General features: G+C 42.9%; 1 protein-coding gene across 14 annotated transcripts in view; it reads left to right on the forward strand.

Moving 5' to 3' along the window:
- The window catches only part of epb41l2 (erythrocyte membrane protein band 4.1 like 2), a 99,332-nt gene that overhangs the window by 27,369 nt on the left and 51,396 nt on the right, over window positions 1-20,567 (forward strand). For all 14 annotated transcript variants that reach the window (XM_061901218.1, XM_061901215.1, XM_061901221.1 and 11 more), the window contains exons 2-4: window positions 6,816-7,031; window positions 7,124-7,279; window positions 12,091-12,324. In XM_061901218.1, coding sequence (XP_061757202.1) covers window positions 6,831-7,031; window positions 7,124-7,279; window positions 12,091-12,324 — 591 coding nt within the window. In that variant the 5' untranslated portion in view covers window positions 6,816-6,830. The remainder of the gene's footprint in view (window positions 1-6,815; window positions 7,032-7,123; window positions 7,280-12,090; window positions 12,325-20,567) is intronic.

Raw genomic sequence — 20,567 nt, forward strand, 5'->3', positions numbered from 1 at the left:
AAAATGCCTTGGGAATCTTTGTGAGGTTGATACTATTTTGATCATATCCATTTGTTTGCAAACTTTGGAAGTATTTTAGTGTTATAAATCAGAAACAGTACATATTGTCCCAGTCTGTAGGTGACGGACCCCAAGATGCAGAGAAGGCAAGCTTTGTGCGGGAAAACATAATTTAATGTTTAAAATACATGTAAAACACAAACCAGGAACTAGGAATAGCCAAACTGAAAACAGGAACCAGCAAACATAAAAACTGGAAACAGCTAATGGCTAACAAGATCTAGCTAACAGAAAAACACGAAACAAAAGAGCTAGGAGACAGCAAACTGTAAATAGCTATTAGGAACTATCAGGAACAGCTTACCGTAAACAACGACAAGTAGTAGACAATGACATCGACAAGTATTAGCATGACAGGTAGTGATGACAGATAGTAGCAACAATACTCCAGCACTGACTGGAGGACAAAGCAGGTTTAAATAGCAGCCGGCTGATTGACACCAGGTGTGGCCAGGTGCCAATCAGCCGCAGCTGAGGGGAAACAGCGCTCTGGGACAGAAGCAGGAAATGACCAAAATAAGAGCGCTGACAGGAAATAAAAACAGAGGAAAAAACAAAAAATAACTAAACTGTCAGTGACAAACCTGACACATATGATAATAGCTTCAATATAGAGGCAACTTGTGTTTACACTTTACTGATACTTAAAGAGTTTCAGCAGAAATTTGTCATACAGGAATTAACTATACACCATAAAATATTAACACAATGATATGTCACATGAATAGTTTTTAAAGTAATAACTTCGTGAAATGAAAAAAACTCCACGAGTAATGTAAAAAAATCATGGTGTTTCCGTTTTTGATATCAATATAAAACACAAAGCAATTTGGCTAATGAAGATAAAGTCAAATACACAAGCTTTAATCTTTTTCAACTGCACCTTGTGGTTCAGTGCAACAGTTTGGCCAACAAAAATAAACAGGAGTGATACAGGAGTGATATAAACACCGGTCACCCAAGGGGCAGTCCCACATTTGCGATCCCTTCCAAGGTTTCTCAATTGTTCCCATTGCGTTGAGTTTTGCTTGCCCTGATATGAGCTCTGAGCTCAGGCTGTCATTGTGGCTTGTGCAGCCCTTTGAGACGTTTGTGATTAAGGGCTATATAAGTAAACTTTGATTGATGATACCTCTCACATCTACAGTAATACACCGTCTTTGTGCCTCACTGACAGCCTTTGTTCAATTGATGAGATAACAAAACCTTTTAGCTTGTATTGCTTGTATTTTAATGAGGTCATGTCGGGCTCATGTCCCACTCATTAGATATTCGTGGTGTTCAAGCTAGCTCTGTTCTCAATGAGTAGTTGGACCCATTTAGCCTTTCTCAAAGAAAAACATTTATTGTTTTTGGCTGCATGTATCGTTCAAACTTTAAAAAGGATAAACGTTTATTTCGAGTTCCTCAAGAGGTAATCAAAAAGGGTGCAAGAATGCACGATTTTACGAAACGACGACTAGAAAAGCATGCAGCTCACACTCCAGTCCAAGGGAGCAGAGTCGAAGAATGCATGAGTTTGCAGTGATCACTTTGTTAAAGGTTTGTTTGATATACTGTTAACGGTTATTGTTTCACATTTAAGTATTACCTTGATATTGTTTGTATTTCTTAAACAGATGTTTGCTACGAGTGTTTCAAAAAGCACCAATTCGGCGAATCTAAATAAAATAAAGTAAATGTCAGCAAAACCTAAAATAGTTAAGCTTTTACCAAAGGCAACAATTATGAATAAATCTTTTACCACATACACAATGTTGACATCTATATTTATATTTTGGGTTATACTTGTATAGCGCTTTTCTACCATTTGAAGGAACTCAAAGCGCTCTGACACTATTTCCACATTCACCCATTCACACACACATTCACACACTGATGGTGGGAGCTGCCATGCAAGGCGCTAACCAGGGCCCATCAAGAGCAATAGTGAAGTATCTTTCTCAAGGACACAACGGAAGGTGGGGATTGAACCAGGAATCCTCAGGTTGCTGGCACAGCCACTCTCCCAACAGCACCACGCCTTCCCCTTGATAGACACGGGGAAAAACACGCTACTCGTTCATGGCACGTGCAACAACAACAAACGTGGCAGTAGACGCAAAGTTAAATCATGAAATGCAACGTTGACGGCGTGGTTCGTCAACCTGAGGGTTCCTGGTTCGATCCCCGTTTCCTTCCATTCCAGTCACGTCCATGTGTCCTTGAGCAAGAAACTTCACTCTTACTCCTGATGGGTCGTGGTTAGGGCTTTGCATGGCAACAGAACAACTAAAAATATTACACTGTAACTTTAAGGGTAATAAATTACCTGTACTGTGTGTAATTAGAATTACGGTGGACTAACAAAAGATGTGGGACTGAAATAACATTAAAAACAGATGAATCCGCCTGTGTTTGTGTTGGCAGGCAAACACTTAAAACACGCAAGTGTAAAAAAAATATTGTAACTAAAATGACTTCTGTTTAGTGAACAACCACGGACATCTGGAACATAGCTGTTAATCATTGGTCATCATCAGTCAAAAAAGAATGTCCACCACCACCACCTTGATATTTGCGCTCCGATTAAGATTGCCCGCCAATATGTGCAGGCACTGCGCGCCAGACAAGATTGGTCGCCACTCAAAAATATGCATGCGGAATCCACCGATTAATATTGCCCGCTAATATATGCGCGCCAGATGAGATTGCCTGGCACTACAATAAGTAGTAAATCGATAAATCATTGATTATTAAGTGTATGTGAACCATTCCCACCTTGTTTACTCTCCTGACAAGCTCCTTAAAGTTTTGCAATTCATCTGAAATATCCATCTATCCATCCATTTTTTTATTGATATCCCTCCTCACGCAACTAAAATGATTCAAACATGTCGAACTTAGTGTGGGTAGTGTTTTGCATATTACCCATATAGCTTAAAATGGGTTAAATGGGTGTCTTTTGGTACTCTTAGACATTTTTTATAATGTCCACATATTTCAGTGGGCAAGTTGTGTATCTTTGTATCACATGTTTTAACGTTCCGTGTTGGTTTTTGATTAATTGGACCATGAGTTGGAAAAGTTGTCCAAATGATTACTTATATATTGTGTATGTGCAGAATTTTTTTTCCATACTGTTCTTGGTCAACAATAATTGCTGTGGCACGCACCAGTTGTTCCTGCATTCTAAAGATTAAAATGTATCAATTCATGTTTTAAAAAATAAACTTGGGGCAATCTATGGCTATAATTCCTGAATTAAGCAATTGTCTGGTGTACCACTAGATGAAGCCGAAGCGGTACACGTATCCATCCACCCATCCATTTTCTACCGCTTGTCCCTTTTTGGGTCGCGGTGGGTGCTGGAGCCTATCTCAGCTGCATTCGGGTGGAAGGCGGGGTACACCCTGTATCACAGTTCGAAAAACATTGCTTCAAATTGTTCTACCTCTAAGTGGTGTGGCACCTGGATTGAGATTCTAGGGGTGGTGTGCCACCCCCTAGGCCCGCCATTGCATGGTAACTCTTAGTCCCAGCCGCGGAGGGAAGGACGTTACGTTGCACTTTCAAAATTAAACCACAACATCAAATATTTTTCCCCTCCAAGTAGGACAAATGCGTCTGTCTCCATTGTCTCTATTGTCCACACCTGTCTAATAACAGCAGTGTACTCTTAAACGCACGCCAAGATTTCACGGAAGTAGAAGCGAGTGAAATGAAATGAAACGAAGCAATCGGCTTGGTTTACTCGAAGGGAATATTTCAAGGCCAAGTCTGTGTAGTTGCCGTCATGTTTTCTCAAACTTAATTGCGCTGGTACGCATGCGCCTGCGCTGCCGCGCTTCTGTTTTCAGGAAGTAAGCAGTGTTACCTAAAATGCATTGATAAATGCCGGTTTTGGGGTAATTAAGAATTTAAACGGTATTACAAACCGTCTGGAATTTCACAGAGTTTTATCATTATACCGTTTACTGTTACATTCCAAGGCAAGGCTAAAGTGGTATTAATCTACTGTACAACTTGCAAAAAGATGTCGATCAAAAGCGTTATTACTAAAAGAAACAGTATAACTAGAAAGTAACAGTATACGTAACTAGAAAGTATCTAGCATTTTCCAAAGTGCTGCCATTAATTTGTGGCGGGGGGAGTTTAAACGACTCATCCCTCCAGCCACGACTTCTTTTTTCATGGCAGACCAGGTGTTTATCAGCTGTGTTAAGAAGAGTTCCAATGACATCTGTTATATAAAGTTGTAACGACAAGCTACATCTATTGGCAGACCTACTCAGTGGCCTAATGGTTAGAGTTTCTGTCCTGAAATCGGTAATTTGTGAGTTCAAACCTTGGCTGAAAAATGGGACCCATTACTTCTCTGCTTGGCACACAGCATCAAGGGTTGGAATTGGGGGTTAAATCACCAAAAATGATTCCCGGATGTAGCCACTACTGCTCCCCTCACCTCCCAGGGGTTGGAACAAGGGGATGGGTCAAATGCAGAGGACAAATTTCACCACACCAAGTGTAACATACTTTAACTTACATTTCCATCATAATGTGTTAGTGAGCGAGGACGAGCACCTAGCGCCAAATCTTCTTTTGGCAATCCATATTTATTTGTGGCAGGCTGCCATGATTAAATACATGTAGAAAAAAGAAAATATGGAAACACTTATATTGTGCATTTTATATAATCTTAAATGGTGACAAGTGCTCTTATTTGGATCTCGTTACAGTATATTTGACAGGTGTATAAACTGTAATGTTGTGGTTGGTGAGGGTCGTTCCCGTAATACAGGGGTAGGGAATCTATGGCTCTAGAGCCAGATGTGGCTCTTTTGATGACTGCACCTGGCTCTCAGAAAAATCTTAGCTGACATTGCTTAACACGATAAGTAATGAATAATTCCCCTGGTAATCACAGTGTCAAAAATAACGTTCAAAATATAAAACATTCTCATGCATTTTCATCCATCCATCCGGTTTCTACCGCACCTGTTCAAAAAGTCGCATTAATGGTAAGAAGTATTTTATTAATTTTTGGTTACCCTGAAAATAACAATGTTATTAAAAAGAATAAGAGACTTATTATACTCTAAAAATGTTGTTCTTTCTTAAAAATGCATGCATATAGTTGTATTCAGTGTAAAAAAAAAAAAAAAATGATATCGCTCTCACGGAAATACTTTTAAGAATATTTGGCTTGTATGGCTCCCTCAGCCAAAAAGGTTCCAGACCCCTGCCATAATAGCTCAATTCAAGGCTGATAATAATACAATCTGCAGCCTGACAGACACTTACTGTGAAACCATAAGTGCCTCTGCCTCAGTAAAAGCATACTTCCATTATTTAATTAGCTTCACTTCTATGAGTAAATTGTTCTGTGCATTCTGTAAAATAGATGTTTAGGGGGTCAGGTGTAACATTTTATTAGCAAAAAGGAGTGTCCCTTTTATGCACACGCACTGTTAATTGCATGTTGTTTTATTTTATTACTCTAAAATAATATTTGTCTTGTGGTTGTTTTTATCGACGCAACTGCACACGTCATGCTTACACAAACACACAGATGCACCTCTCCCTCCATTAATTCCTTCATTCAATCCATCCTTGCCTCATTAGCAAATCATGCATGAGGAGCCATTTTTATTCGTTTTTTTTATGCCTGTACTAATCCTACTGGTGTGGCTTTTCATAGTAATGGTGGACTTGCCGAATAAGAGTAAGAATGGAAACAAGAAGTATACAGTACATATGGTGTAAATAGAGTGCCAGCGATTGGTAAGGCAGGGTTAGGCTGAGAACACTTGAACAGACAGTGGACGATGATGATGATTATAATAATGGCCTAATATGAAGTGAGTCATGCTTTAATCCACGGCCTTGAAGCTGTTTGTTTCCACACACACACACACACACACACACACACACACACACACACACACACACACACACACACACACACACACGATATAATAAAGACAAAACATGCAGAGTTTCAGGTAGATGCCCCCGGTCCTCTACGCCCTTTAAAGACGTCATGGTCTTTACCATGAATTGATTAACGTGGACCCCGACTTAAACAAGTTGAAAAACTTATTCGGGTGTTACCATTTAGTGGTCAATTGTACGGAGTATGTACTGAACTGTGCAATCTACTAATAAAAGTATCAATCAATCAATTAATCAATCAATCAAAGTCAGCTTGTGTGCAGACTGTCCAAATGTGTCTGTTTCACAGCACATAGTACTGCCAAAGATATTTAGGTTGATGTGTGTGTGCATGCACGCGCGCTTGTCTGTGTGTTAGCCACAGCTGCGGGGTAAAACCAATGAAGGTGTGTTACCCTTTTCGCTGTTGAGCCGTGCCCTGAGTGGTTGGTTTCTTCCTGCCTTGTGCTCTGTCAAAACCATTTGCATGCCAGAAAATTAGGTTTCTCATTTGAAATAAAAAAAAACTGAGGTAGAGTGCTGTAATAAAATCATCTTGATGTCAGTACTCTTTGTGATAACCAAGCAAATATGACAGCAGACTAATCTGATCGCTGTTTTTATCGATAATGCATTGAAATTAAATAAAAATCAGAACTATTTTCCCCTTGATTACAAAAAAGTAGAACATTTTTTTCGTATGGTATAGTAACAATTTACAGTATTAAATATGTTATAAAAACATTCTAAATGTGTGTATTGTGTTTTATATATATATATTTGTATTTTTTTTTTTTTACAAAACCTTACTCTTCATTAACCACTCGCCTGTTCCTCCTCAGGTTTAACGTGTCGCCATGACAACAGAGGCAGGCTCCGAGACGGAGGTGAAGGAGAACGCGGAGGAAAAGTCAGCTGCCCGGCTCGACCAATCAAAGAAGGCCACAGAGGACACCAAGGAAGTGGTAGAGGAGGGTGAAACGGAGAAGGAGAAAGAGGGCAAAGGAATTACTCGCTATTTGCCAACATGGTTTAAGAAGCAGAAGTCTCAAAGCCAGGTGCACACCCATGTCTATTTTGTGTTCTCTAAACAAGACACTTATGTATTGTTGTCACCTTGGCTCCAATCTCTAAATGGTGTGTTGTTTAGACCTCCCCAACCAAGGAGGACCAACCTGTCAGTAAGGGGACTCAAGAGGAGGCGCAAGTCCCTGAAGTCAACGGTCACGCAGAGGAGGTGGAAGAGAAGGAGCAAGTGAAGAAAAAAGAATCCGAGTCCCATTCCAACGCCAGCGCTGACACAGAGGTAAAGATCCTCGATACACATAAAATAGTAATACTGTGTAATATAAAAATATTCTTTACCATTTGGTCTTTAAAATCGTAATTTAACATTTTCAAGTTACAATTTTTATTCAGTGTTTGAAAAAAAAATTAAAACATTTTTTTTTAGCACATGATCATTTAAAAACACTAATGGAAATATTTTTCTGATATTGCTCCTATCTATTAAAAAACAAAATATTTAGTGTGTCTGTGTAGCTGAACTTTTTTTTCCTCACACAAATTGGAGACTAATAAATCTGTGCGATTTTAAAGGGGTCATATTATGATGTTTTTTTTCTAATTTTAAAACACTTCCTTTTGTTCTACATAACATATAATGGTGGTACTTTGGTATAAATTTTGCATAGATTATGTTTCACAGACCGTTTTCAAGCTGCTTATGGACCGTATCTTAACAATGTGCAGTTTTGTGGATGGTCTTATTTACGTGGCTTCAATGAGGATTCACAACCTTATCTTTTTGAAGCTGAATGAACGAAGGATAAACTGCTGCTTCTAGAAGCCAGTACAAAGTAGAGGGTGAAACATCGGCGCAGATGGAAGCCCATAGAGTGAGGTGAAATCGACTCGAAACTGCAAATGCTGAATTTGAAGATACGCTATTTCAATCAATCAATCAAAATGTATTTATATAGCCCTTAATCACACGTGTCTCAAAGGGCTGCACAAGCCACAACGACATCCTCGGCTCAGATCCCACATGAGGGCAATAAAAAAAATCAACCTTTTGGGTTAAGTGAGAAACCTTCGACATAAATGGCGTGCTTACCCCAAATAAACCCGAACAAATGTCCCCAGCCATCTGGACCAAAGAGACAACTGTCCATCGAGTGAGTCACACTTTATATTGAACATGCTACACACAGCATGACATGTGTATCATGACACACAGCATATGTACAAACAAAACAATAAATGTGGGCTAATAATTTACAAATACTGCAATATGATTGTTGATGTTTTTCAGTTAGTACAAATTGGTGTACTATTACATTATGTTGTGCATTGCGAACTCAAACGCGTTTTGTGCTGACGTAGAAGCCAGCTTATCTCCTGCCGTAGTTAGCTTTTACGGCTAATATCAAAGCACGCCAATGTGTTACCACGCTAGAAAGATAGTTCCTCAGTCACTACGTTTCCAGGCACTGAACTAGTCTGAATTCTCAGTTGTTTTGATTTGTTGTTGATTTTCACACCTATGTGTGAAGTCCAAGTGTCCAAGCACTCTCTCTATTGCGATTATTGGTCATAGACCAGGTGCCTTCCATACACGGAGTTAAGGGGTGGGGGGGGGGCACTATTTCCTTTGAGCTCGGTTAAATGAATTCCTTTTCCCGTTGACCTATGATGTCACACTAGCCATTTGCCGATGCTTACAACTTATTTTAACTGATGTCCGTTGTAATATCGGGACATATTACAAATAATATGTTTCTAATGGCTATTCTAATGTTAAAAAGCAAACAGCATCAAGAAATGATCTTGGATTGCGCTACGAACATGATGCTACTACCAAGAATGTATCTAGGCGGATGCAGGGTGGATGCAATGAAAGATCGACGGAATAGTTTTTTTGTAGGAAATTTTGAACCAAAATCATGGAAACAAAACTTTTGAATATCTTAAAGTTCATCTAAAAGGCTTTGATTGATGTAAGGAGTTTTAGATTAGAAGGAAACGACCATACGTGCCCTGACTGATTTCCAGAGGAAGGTTGCTATTGTTCTGGACTATCTTGCCCAATGTGCGGAAAATGAATCAGTTGGTATGCACAAATGCAGCGTGAAGAGGTCTGTGTACGGTTTTAATATACCTGCTTCATTCTATTTCATCTCATCCGTATTTTGTTCGGGAGTCTGAATTAAGCCAGAATTCTACACTTACTTCAAAAACGTTGTTTCTTTTTTTCTACTATGGATGCATTTCAAAATTTTTGTTCTTTTAATTTATGATGCAAATGAACAGTCTCCCTGTATAATACTAAGGGTCCTCTCCTGCCACACATTCTACCTCCTCGAGAGATCTGATTTCCAATCGTATAGTCCAGGTGTATTAGTCTGACTTTTCAAAAACTGGACAATATCGGATTAAGGTGTTTCCATGGGCTGTAGGAGGCTTATATAGAGCCGAACTATTTGAGAAGTCAGACTAATTTAGTGCATGGGCACATACCATGAATTGATATATGTGGACCCCGACTTAAACAAGTTGAAACACTTATTCGTGTGTTACTATTTAGGATAGGATAGATCAATCAATCAATCAATGTTTACTTATATAGCCCTAAATCACTAGTGTCTCAAAGGGCTGCACAGACCACCACGACATCCTCGGTAGGCCCACATAAGGGCAAGGAAAACTCACACCCAGTGGGACATCGGTGACAATAATGACCCAGTGGGACGTCGGTGACAATGATGACTATGAGAACCTTAGAGAGGAGGAAAGCAATGGATGTCGAGCGGGTCTAACATGATACTGTGAAAGTTCAATCCACAATGGATCCAACACAGTCGCGAGAGTCCAGTCCAAAGCGGATCCAACACAGCAGCGAGAGTCCCGTTCACAGCGGAGCCAGCAGGAAACCATCCCAAGCGGAGGCATATCTTTATTGTCATTGCACAAGTACAACAAAATTTAATTTTCGGCACAGTCCCGCTAAGAACAGACATACGTTACAGTGAGGGACAAGACAAGACCGCCAACGGATCAGCCACTTACGGCGCTCCTTAAAAAGTGGTCAATTGTAGTGGTCAATTGTACGGAATATACTGTACTGTGCAATCTACTTAAAAAAATTTTCAATCAATTAATCAAATACTGAGTGTTTGCTCTTACAATAACAATGTCGCTACAGTTTGGTTATTATACCATCCATCCATCCATCCATCTTATTCCGCTTATTCGAGGTCGGGTCGTGGGGGCAGCAGCCTAAGCAGGGAAGCCCAGACTTTCCTCTCCCCAGCCACTTCGTCCAGATCTTCCTGGGGGATCCCGAAGCGTTCCCAGGCCAGCCGGGAGACTTAGTCTTCCCGTCGTGTCATGGGTCTTCCCTGTGGCCTCCTATCGGTTGGACGTGCCCTAAACAACTCCCTAGGGAGGCATTTGGGTGGCATCCTGACCAGATGCCCGAACCACCTCATCCGGCTCCTCTCGGTGTGGAGAAGCAGCGGCTTTACTTTGAGCTCCTCCCAGATGGCAGATCTTCTCATCCTATCTCTAAGGGAGAGCCCCGCCACCCGGCGGAGGAAACTCATTTAGGCCGCTTGTACCCGTGATCTTGTCCTTTCGATCACAACCTAAAGCTCATGACCATAAGTGAGGATGGGAACGTAGATCGACCGGTGAATTGAGAGCTTTGCCTTCCGGCTCAGCTCCTTCACCACAACAGATCGATACAACGTCCGCATTACTGAAGACGCTGCACCGATCCGCCTGTTGATCTCATGATCCACTCTTCCCTCACTCGTGAACAAGACTCCGAGGTACTTAAACTCCTCCACTTGGGGCAGAGTCTCCTCCCCAACCCGGTTGGTTATTATACAGGTTACGGAACTTAAAAGAAGCATTGGTGACGGGTTTTGAATGCATTTTTGATGTGATTTAGCGGTATAATTGATTTCTCCCTTTAGCTGCATTGCTAACTACCTAGAACGAGACTATTTTTACAAGTTAGAATGCAAAAAAACACTTGTCTTCTCTCTCATAGTGATTGTGAACGATAGGAAAAATTCCCCCAAAAAAGAGCAGTTAAAGTACATGAACAATATTGTTCTTGATATTCTTTCAGGAGTGGTAACATGATGTCACCATGTCATTTGTTATTAAATAAACTAATAAAAAGGCTAAAACGTATATTTATAAACTTTAGTATTAATTTATAAATATGTTTTGCATTTACCTACTCCTTTCTGGACACGTTGAGCTTTGTTAAGCATGTTGGAAACAAATAAATTACCTTTGCTATTACTTTTTACATTAAATAACATTTTCACCTTGAACATTCTGAAAATTCACAAGCACACATTTACATTTTTGCTCAAATGATTAATTGTCCAAAAGGAGTTGGAAGAAACTGAGGTTGTCTGGTCCGACCCCTGTTCCATTTTAAAGTGATTCTACTGGAAGTCACATGAGCAAGCACTTGACAGGGCTTAATAAACGCACTAAAGATAAGAAAAGAAAAGAAAGTCATGTAATTGTTTAAGTATGCATTTGTGTAAATACCAATGCCTGAATGTGAACCCAGCACTTCACTTTGGTGCTGAATGATGGATAAAGCTCTTCTGCTAACTAAATAGACTGGGGTTTATTAGCTGCATTGCAAGATTTGATATCTGCCAAGGAACATCCTACAACCCTTTTAGGTTAACAGGATTTTCTTATTTCATGTGCCCTGTACTGTATTCAAGCGTAAAAACAATACTTTTTGTGGCTTTGAGTACCTCCGATTATTACTTTATGGTGTGCATTTTGCAACAGGTTCAGTGAAAAATCACAAGTGAAACCAGCGTATAAGGGAAAGGTATGAATACAGATTGGTCTTTGTGCAGATGAAAAGTTATAAACAGCATATTTTGCTGGACGAGACACCCACTCAGACTCTTGTGTTTTATCCAGTGGTCACAATAAGCCACCCAGGCCCACCCTAGTATGACATCAACTTCTCAGCCAGCGAACCGAAAACAAACACCCGCACCATTCTAGAAGCCAACACAGACACAGTGCTGAGAAGACTCTCATCCAACTGTTTTCTTTGTGCTACAACAGCCCGCCGGGGAAGAAAAAGTGGAGGAAAGCGCCCAAAAAAGTCTCGAGAGCACAGAGGAGACTCAAGAAGTAGCTGAGAAGGAGGAAGACAAGAAGGAGGTAGAAAAGGACAGAGGCCAAAGCCAAACTTCCATTTTCCAGTCACCGCTCCGTTTGGTGAGGAAGAACAAGATGAAACTGGTGGTGTGCCACGTGACCCTGCTGGATGGGTCGGACTTCACCTGCGAGGTTGAAGTAAGACGAGCACAACACATTACATCGTTATACTGCTTTGATTATACTCAATGAGTAATTCCACAAGTGTTTGATTGTTCATCAATAACTTGTGCTGCTCGATTCATGATCATGTGATCAAAGGCTACACAGTGAAGAACATATTCATAAAGTAAGGCCTGGTTTGGGCTGCTTTTGTGACATATTCCATGATCTAACTTAAATATAAATGGTGTCTGCTGGGTTTAATATGGATTTTATTTTCCCATTTCATTTCAGTTACTTGCTTAGGTTTTGCCAAAAGCTTTTAAAGTATACTTTTAAAGGGAACTATGATGGTTGTAATCTACATTTGAGACACTTTCTTGTGGTCTAGATTATATGTATTAGATATATTGTAGTGTAAGTCTTGTGTAAATTTTGTTCCACGCTCACATTTATAACTCGCTTTCTGAGTACGTCTGTAAACCGTTCATATGTGGAGGCATTTCCTTTAGATTGCAAATGAAATCCTCCATGCCCCACACTCTCCAAAAGTATCATAAATTATCATTTGATAATTTACACTTTCAATTACACAAAGACAAACATCACCAATATCTTTTTTTTAGACATGGTTGAAAATAAACTTTGTAAACAATATATACATTTACTGTCCAGAGCATTAGGTACACCTTTTACAATGCTGCTTTAGAAAAGCTGCATTTACCAGCATTTATCTCAATGCACACTGGTGTTCTTAGATGATATTGACAATAATACTTAATCTTGCCTTTTTGTTTGTATTTTTCTTCAGACAAAGTAGTAATGTTGCAAAAATGTTGTCTTTTTTGTCTAAGTTTCACAACTAATCCAATTTCTTACTGACCCATTCTGACCCAGTCCTGTTTAAAAAAAAAATTCAAAGTAAACACGGACGCATTTATTTTATAGGCATCAGAGCAGGTGGATTAGCATGAAATAACATGAAGGAATGACGCACAAAGGTTCAGCTAATAGTCTCGGCACAGCAGAGGGGGAGGAGGTTGGCAGACAGCATATACTACGATGGCTACATGATGTGATTTCAGAGTGTGTCCACCGAGGCTGAGGGGCGTGGCTTACTGGCTGTTCTGTTTGTCAGCACCAATATCATGTTTGCATGTAAGTTTGACATCTTGCTAATCAGACTATTAAGAGAAAAATCATGCCAAGAAGCGCTGTAGTACTCAGTGTGAGTCAACATTGGGGGGCAAATGTGAGCAGCAGTTGCACGTGGACCATCTCTTTTCTGAAAAGAAGGCTGCGGTTTTTGTTTTTTTAGCAACAAGTAAGATGCAAGAAAAAAAAAAATGCTCGAATGAATGAATGAATGAATGAATGTGGCTGTCAATATGGAAGATTATAAGAGCAAGTTTCAAACTGGGCTTTCAGGCAAAACAGAAGGTAATCATAATTTTGCAACAAAGTACATTTTCCTGCTGAAGGATAGGTGCATGTACTTCACATACAAATACAATGTAAGACCCCAAATTATTTTTTATTTTCATAGAAGTAAATAAATAGGATAGGCCTATTAGTACTATTTATTGACAACATTAATATGGGAGTGAATTATTCAATTTACGTTAATAAGCAACCTGTAATAACAGAGATTACAGCATATACATTTAAAGTTTAAATGGGTTATTTTATGTACATTTAAAACAGTTAATTATTGTTTACATAACATGAAATGTTGGTTCTTTGTCCACATCCCACTCCCTCACGCTGACGAAAACGTTGTCTCTGCCATTTTTGTAGATAAGTACTGGAACATATCTTTCATTAAAATTATATTAACTGTAAAGGGCAACAGTGATGAATTTTAGTATACATCCATATATGTATTAGCCAGTCAGACCCTCAGCAGAAAGGAACCGAAGTAGAAACTTCAGAACAAAGGCTTGAAATGATCGCATCTCAATAGTCTGTCTGTAGTCCCGTTTTTCTAATCCTCAGAGAATATTGCATATCATAGCTTGTTTATCTCTGTTGATAAACATGCATTTCGGTCTCTAGTACCCTACTATATATTTGCAGTTTTGTAATGCAGTACAGTTGTAATCTTTGTCAAAGTTGGGTCAAATCTTTGCAAAAAAACTCCAAATGCTTCAATGTCTTAGCTGGCATAAAGGACATCGCAGGTCACTGTTTTACAAAAGAATGACATACAGTACCGTAGTTGTAATATCTGCATTCTGTCTTTTTAACACTTGTGCGGGTAGAGTTTACGTTTGAGTTTAAGTGAACCAAACTGCACCAGAGTTTTTTGGCAAGCATTCCGAGGTTCATCTCTTGAGTGTTCTTGGCCCGCTTTTTTGGTCAACACCACGGTCCAGATGATTGCGTTCACACTTGATCAAACAAACCGTACTAGTAGAGTGTTGAAAGTAATAGAAGTGTTATAAAATATAATGAGCTTTTTGATTGTTGTGTTTGTGCGAGTATCTTCATCAAAAATGTCATCACTAATTGGATCTGTATGTGTGTATGTGGGCGCTTGTTTTAGTACCTATTCAAACTTCCTAAATTGTTGGAATAGCCCCTTACATTGTTTGGGTGGGTCTGAAGGGATAAATGTAAAGCATGGTGTGGGGTAGGGGGGTTTGTCTGGAGAACACACATTTAGAAGATTATGTGGGAGGGAAGTCCCCACAAGATTAGTTTTTACATCTGCTATTCACCACTAAGCACAGGTGTTAGATTCTTTTAGACTATTACATTGATATTGACTTTTTACGTGATTTATTATACTGACAATTTTAAACTAAGTGCGTTTGATAAGCCATACTGTTTAATAATGTTTTTAATTGTAAGCCTCTGTTTTATGCGTCTGTAGCTTTAATACCAATAATGTAACGTTGCGGTGGGACAAGAAGACGGCAGAGGAACGATGACGTCGTAAACAGTCAGCGTACTTATTGACAGCTTAGTTTGTAAGTGAGATGTGTATTTAACCAAAGAGATGTAGTGTGACAAGTTTCTGGGAGGCAATCGGGAGGTGGAGGTCCAAAGCCCTTGGCCCGAAGCAGCACCTGCTGTCCGGGCTGGTAGTCGGGAGCCGGGATGCGCCGCCGGTTGGCATTGCGACACATCCTAACAGACGCCTTCAATAGGGCAGCACGGGCGGACCTCCACACTCTGCGGCATCGTCTCAGGTGGGCCCGGGTGGAAGGAGTTGCCACCTCAATCTCCTGGAAGAGAAACAAGGGAGGTTGAAATCCCAGCCAGCACTCATATGGAGACATACCAGTAGCTGCGCAGGTCAAGGAGCTGAACGAGTACTCCACCCATGGAATAAACTTACTTCAGGAGTTAGGCTGTTGTGCAGCCATACAGCGCAGCATGGTCTCCACACCCTGGTTCTCCCTCTCTGCTTGACCATTGCTTTGGGGGTGGTAGCCGGAAGTCAGACTGACCTAGGCCCCAATGCCCTTGCAGAGAGCCAGCCAGAACCGAGAAATGAATTGAGGTCCACGATCAGAGACAATGTCGGAGGGGATACCGTGGATCCTGACCACGTGCTGGACCAGCAGGTCAGCGGTTTCAGCACCGGATGGAAGCTTGGGCAAAGGAATAAAGTGTGCTGCCTTGGAAAACCTGTCGATTATAGTGAGGTTGGTAGTCCACGAGGCACTGGTCGAATGGCGACATTGGCTGGAGGGGGCCAAGCATCCGTTCCTAGTCCTGACCGACCATCGCAACCTCATCCACATTCGAGTGGATAGTGGTGTTACCTCTAGAGGTGGGAAGTCCTGTGATGAAATCAACAGTAATGTGGGACCAAAGTCGACTGGGGATGGGAAGAGGGTGTAAGAGGCCGGCAGGAGGGCTGTGGCTTGGGCGCAGACGCTGCAGGCGGCGACAAACTCCCAGGTATCCGCCTCCATGGTAGGCCACCAAAAACGGCGTCGGATAAAGCCTAGTGACCTATGGACTCCGGATGACAGGTAAACACACTTGAATGAGCCCAATCAAGTACTTTGGCCTTTAAAGGTTCTGGGACGAACAGCCTATTAGGGGGTCCGTTTCCGGGACCAGGGTCGGAACGTAGGGCCGTCTTGATCAGGCCCTCGATCTCCCAAGTTACCATCCCGATGATGCGGTTAGGGGGAAGGATGGTCTCGGAGGTAGACTTAACGGTTGGTTCCTCAGAGAAGATTCAAGAAAGAGCGTCCGCCTTGCCGTTACGTGAACCAGGTCTGTATGTGAGAATGTAGTTGAATCGACAGAAAAATTGTGCCCAGCGAGCTTGCCTGTCATTCAGTCTATTAGCGGATCGAATGTGGATGAGGTTGCGATGGTTGGTCAGGACTAGGAACGGATGCTTGGCCCCCTCCAGCCAATGTCGCCATTCGACCAGCGCCTCGTGGACTACCAACCTCACTATAATCGACAGGTTTTCCAAGGCAGCACACTTTATTCCTTTGCCCAAGCTTCCATCCGGTGCTGAAACCGCTGACCTGCTGGTCCAGCACGTGGTCAGGATCCACGGTATCCCCTCCGACATTGTCTCTGATCGTGGCCCTCAATTCATTTCTCGGTTCCCTGCATCGTAGTTTCTCTCGGCTGGAAAGAGACGTCTAGAAAAGTATGCACATGGGTGCAACACATTATTCCCACTGGAACGTTGGGACAAGACTGCCCCAATCCCGGAGTCAGAAGTGCCCACTTCAACCGTGAACGGCACCTCCGGGTCAGGGTGTACGAGAAGGGGGGCGGAACTGAAAGTCCTCTTGAGGTTCTGGAACGCCAAGTCTGCCTCCTTGTTCCACATAAATGCAGTGATCGTAGATGTTAGTGCATGGAGAGGTGCAGCTACCTTACTGAAGTTGAGGATGAATCGATGGTAAAATCCCGCATAGCCTAGGAATCGCCTCAGTTCAGTACGGGTGTTTGGTTTAGGCCACTTCCTCACTGCCTTGACCTTCTTGGGGTCGGCTCGGATGTTACCCCTCTCTATGATGTGGCCAAGGAAGTTAACAGAAGATGAATGGAACTCACATTTCTCTGCCATGACGAACAAGCGGTTCTCAAGGAGGCGCTGTAGAACCTGTCGGACATGCTGCTGATGCTCCTGCATGTTGTGACAGAAGACCAAAATATCATCCAGGTAAACAACCACAAATTTCTCAAGAATGTCTCTTAAGACGTCATTAACAAGAGCTTGAAAGACAGCTGGGGCCTTGGTCAGGCCGAAGGGCATGACCCGGTACTCGAAGTGGCCAACGTGTGTGTTGAAGGCTGTCTTCCACTCATCCCCATTCCTAATCCGGACAAGATGGTAAGCATTGCGGAGGTCCAGTTTGGTGAATACTGTTGCAGGAGCAAGAGGTTCGAAGGAGGAGCTCATGAGTGGAAGGGAATACCGGTTCTTGACTGTGATGGCGTTGAGTCTTCGGTAGTCGATGAAAGGGCGTAGGGAGCCATGTTTCTTGCGGACATAGAAAAATCTAGCGGCTACCGGTGACTTGGTGGGAGTGATGATCCCTGAAGAGAGTGATTCCGTGATATAGTCAGACATAGCCTTCTTCTCGGGTATGGACAGGTTGTACAGGCAGCTAGAAGGAAGTACCTTATCAGGTACGAGATCAATGGCACAGTCGTACGGTCTGTGCGGGGATAGGGATAGTGCCCGGGCTTTACTGAATACGGCTGCTAGGTCATGGTAAACACCGGTGACCCCAGACAGGTCAGATGGGGGTGACTTGAGCTTGGGGTTCTCCGAGACGGGGGATGCTGCCTTGAGACAGTTAGCATGGCATGGCGTGCTCCAGGATAGGATTCTCCCAGAGATCCAGGAAATATGGGGGTCATGCTGGCGAAGCCAAGAACGGCCGAGGACATGAGAAGCGACAGGGGCATTGAGGATCAACAGGCTAATCTGCTCTGTGTGGTTGCCGGACAGGGTTAGTGTAAGCAGTGCTGTACGGTGAGTGATGGGTCCCAGGGGATGTCCGTCCAAGGCCTGAGCTGGTAGAGACTTGTCCAGAGGCAGAAGCTCAATCCCGGCTTGACGGGCGAAATCACGGTCCAGGAAATTCTCATCTGCTGAATCTCCCGAATCCAAATATGCTCCCACCTTCAGTCCTCTTGATTTCCAAGACAGCATTGCGGGGAAAATGATGGCAGGGTCACTGCGGCTCTGGGTAAATGTGGCGTGGCTCACAAGTACTCCCCTTACTTGTGAGACTGGTCTTTTGGTCGTGTGGGGCAGGTCAGGATCATGTGACCCGCACAACCACAGTAGAGGCAGAGGCGTTGACGGAACCTCCTCTCCCGTTCCTCCGTGGCCAGTCGTGTTCTGCCCAACTGCATGGGTTCCACCCAGTTGGTTGGTGCGGGGAGAAACCCAGACTGGTCCACCAAGTGGGCGCCTTCATCCCGACCTCCAGCCACGGTAGGGGAGTAAGAAGCGGTTCGGGTCTCCCACACCGGCCGTCTGGTCCTCTCACGGACTGCAAGTCTTCGTTCGGCTGCTTGTTCCTTGAGTCTCTGGTCCATAAGTAGGGCCAGCTGAATGAGGTCATGGTAGGAGGCAGGTCGGTCCCGCAACAATCCGTCCTTTAAACTGCCCTAAACTCAGCGCGAAAAGCCGCATAGTTCATGCTAAGATCAAGGTTGTGGTCCACAGCTGCTGTGGCCCACTAGAGAGCCTTTCCGGTCAACAAAGAAAAAATAAAGGCAATCTTGGCCCCGTCAGAAGTGTAATGGGAGGGCTGATGACGAAATACCATGTCACACTGGACAAGGAAACCACGACATAGCTCAAAAATCCACTTCGAAAGCCTTAGGGCTAGCGATCTTCGGCTCGCAGGATGACGGGGGCTGCATGGGGGCTGCCGCGGCAGGGGCGTCTTGTACGAGTTCCGGGGGAGCGGCAGAGCTCGGGGAGATCAAGTCCAGTCGAGCCAACATGTTAACAAAAGCAGCATCCAGCTTATTCTCCAGAACACAAAAGCGCTCTTGGTGCTGCTGGAGTGCCGTGTGCATGGCTGCAACATTTGGTACAGGGGAGCCTCGGGAGGGGAGCGGGGTACGTGCCGCGTCTTTGCCATCTGGTTCTGACATGGCAAGAACGTACTGTGACGTTGCAGCGGGAGAAGAAGACGGCAGAGGAACGATGACGTCGTTAACTGTCAGCGTATTTATTGACAGCTCAGTGTGTAAGTGAGATGTGTATTTAACCAAAGAGATGTAGTGTGACAAAGTGTGAGACTTATCTGGGTACTGTTGCCAGAGGGTGTTGAGGATCCGTGTTGGGATCCAGGCGGAAGTCCAGCAAGGAGCAAGGCAGAATCGAGCATTGGGAGGCAGTCGAAAGATCAAGAGCAGGAGCTTGATTTCGTGGTCGTTAGGCAGGCGTGAGGTCGATGTCCAGGAAGGCAAGGGAAAATCCACGGGAGGTCCAAGGTGACGAGACGCACAACTCGACGACAAGGAAGGATGGCGGGAGGCTGGAAGATGACACAACACAGGAGACAATGAGCACGACAGGAAAGGAGCACAGGGAAAGAGAATGCACATGTAGAAAAGCTAGATACGTGTGGGCTTACTGTACTGGGTACGTGAAGCTACGTTCTCGCGTCGGATTTCAGGCTGCGTTTGCTCTTGAAGGCAGATCGCTCGTCATGGTCAGGTGTGTAGTTTGGTGAGTGTCTGCAGGTGCGAGGAGGCGCACCCGCAGCGGAGAGAGAGCGCATGTGGGCGTGGTCCGTGGTGTGCTTGTCCGGACGCCCAGCAGGAGGAGACACAGCAGGAAGAGAGGCAGCAGGAGTGTGACCCATAACAAATAAGCTGTGTTTGTCCAAGACAAGTGTATGTCTCCAAGAAGCGATATTGTGTACCTAATCCACTTTTGACAGTACCTCAGAATACAAGTTTAATTGGTTCTGAAAATGGATCCAGCCATCCATTTTCTATTGCGTGTCCCTCTGTGATACGCTGGATCCTATCACTGCTGGGCAGAAAGTACTGTTCGTGCCTTAAAAAACATGTACTGAAACACAGTTTGGATAAATTCAAATAAATTTAATTGGTGGTTGGCCGCCCAAAACATCACAATTTTAACATATAACTTGCATTTTAAATAAAAAACAACTTTTGGATAACAACTATTGCATTAATACCCATACAATAGAATGTAGTCAGCAAACAACTACAGAAGTTTTCTAAGTTTTAATATACAGTATTTACTTTGGAGAGTGGACTTCTACGGTATTTCCTTCCAACTGCTATTCCGT

The sequence above is a fragment of the Nerophis ophidion genome, linkage group LG05 (genome assembly GCF_033978795.1).
Source record: "Nerophis ophidion isolate RoL-2023_Sa linkage group LG05, RoL_Noph_v1.0, whole genome shotgun sequence".
Lineage (NCBI taxonomy): Eukaryota > Metazoa > Chordata > Actinopteri > Syngnathiformes > Syngnathidae > Nerophis > Nerophis ophidion.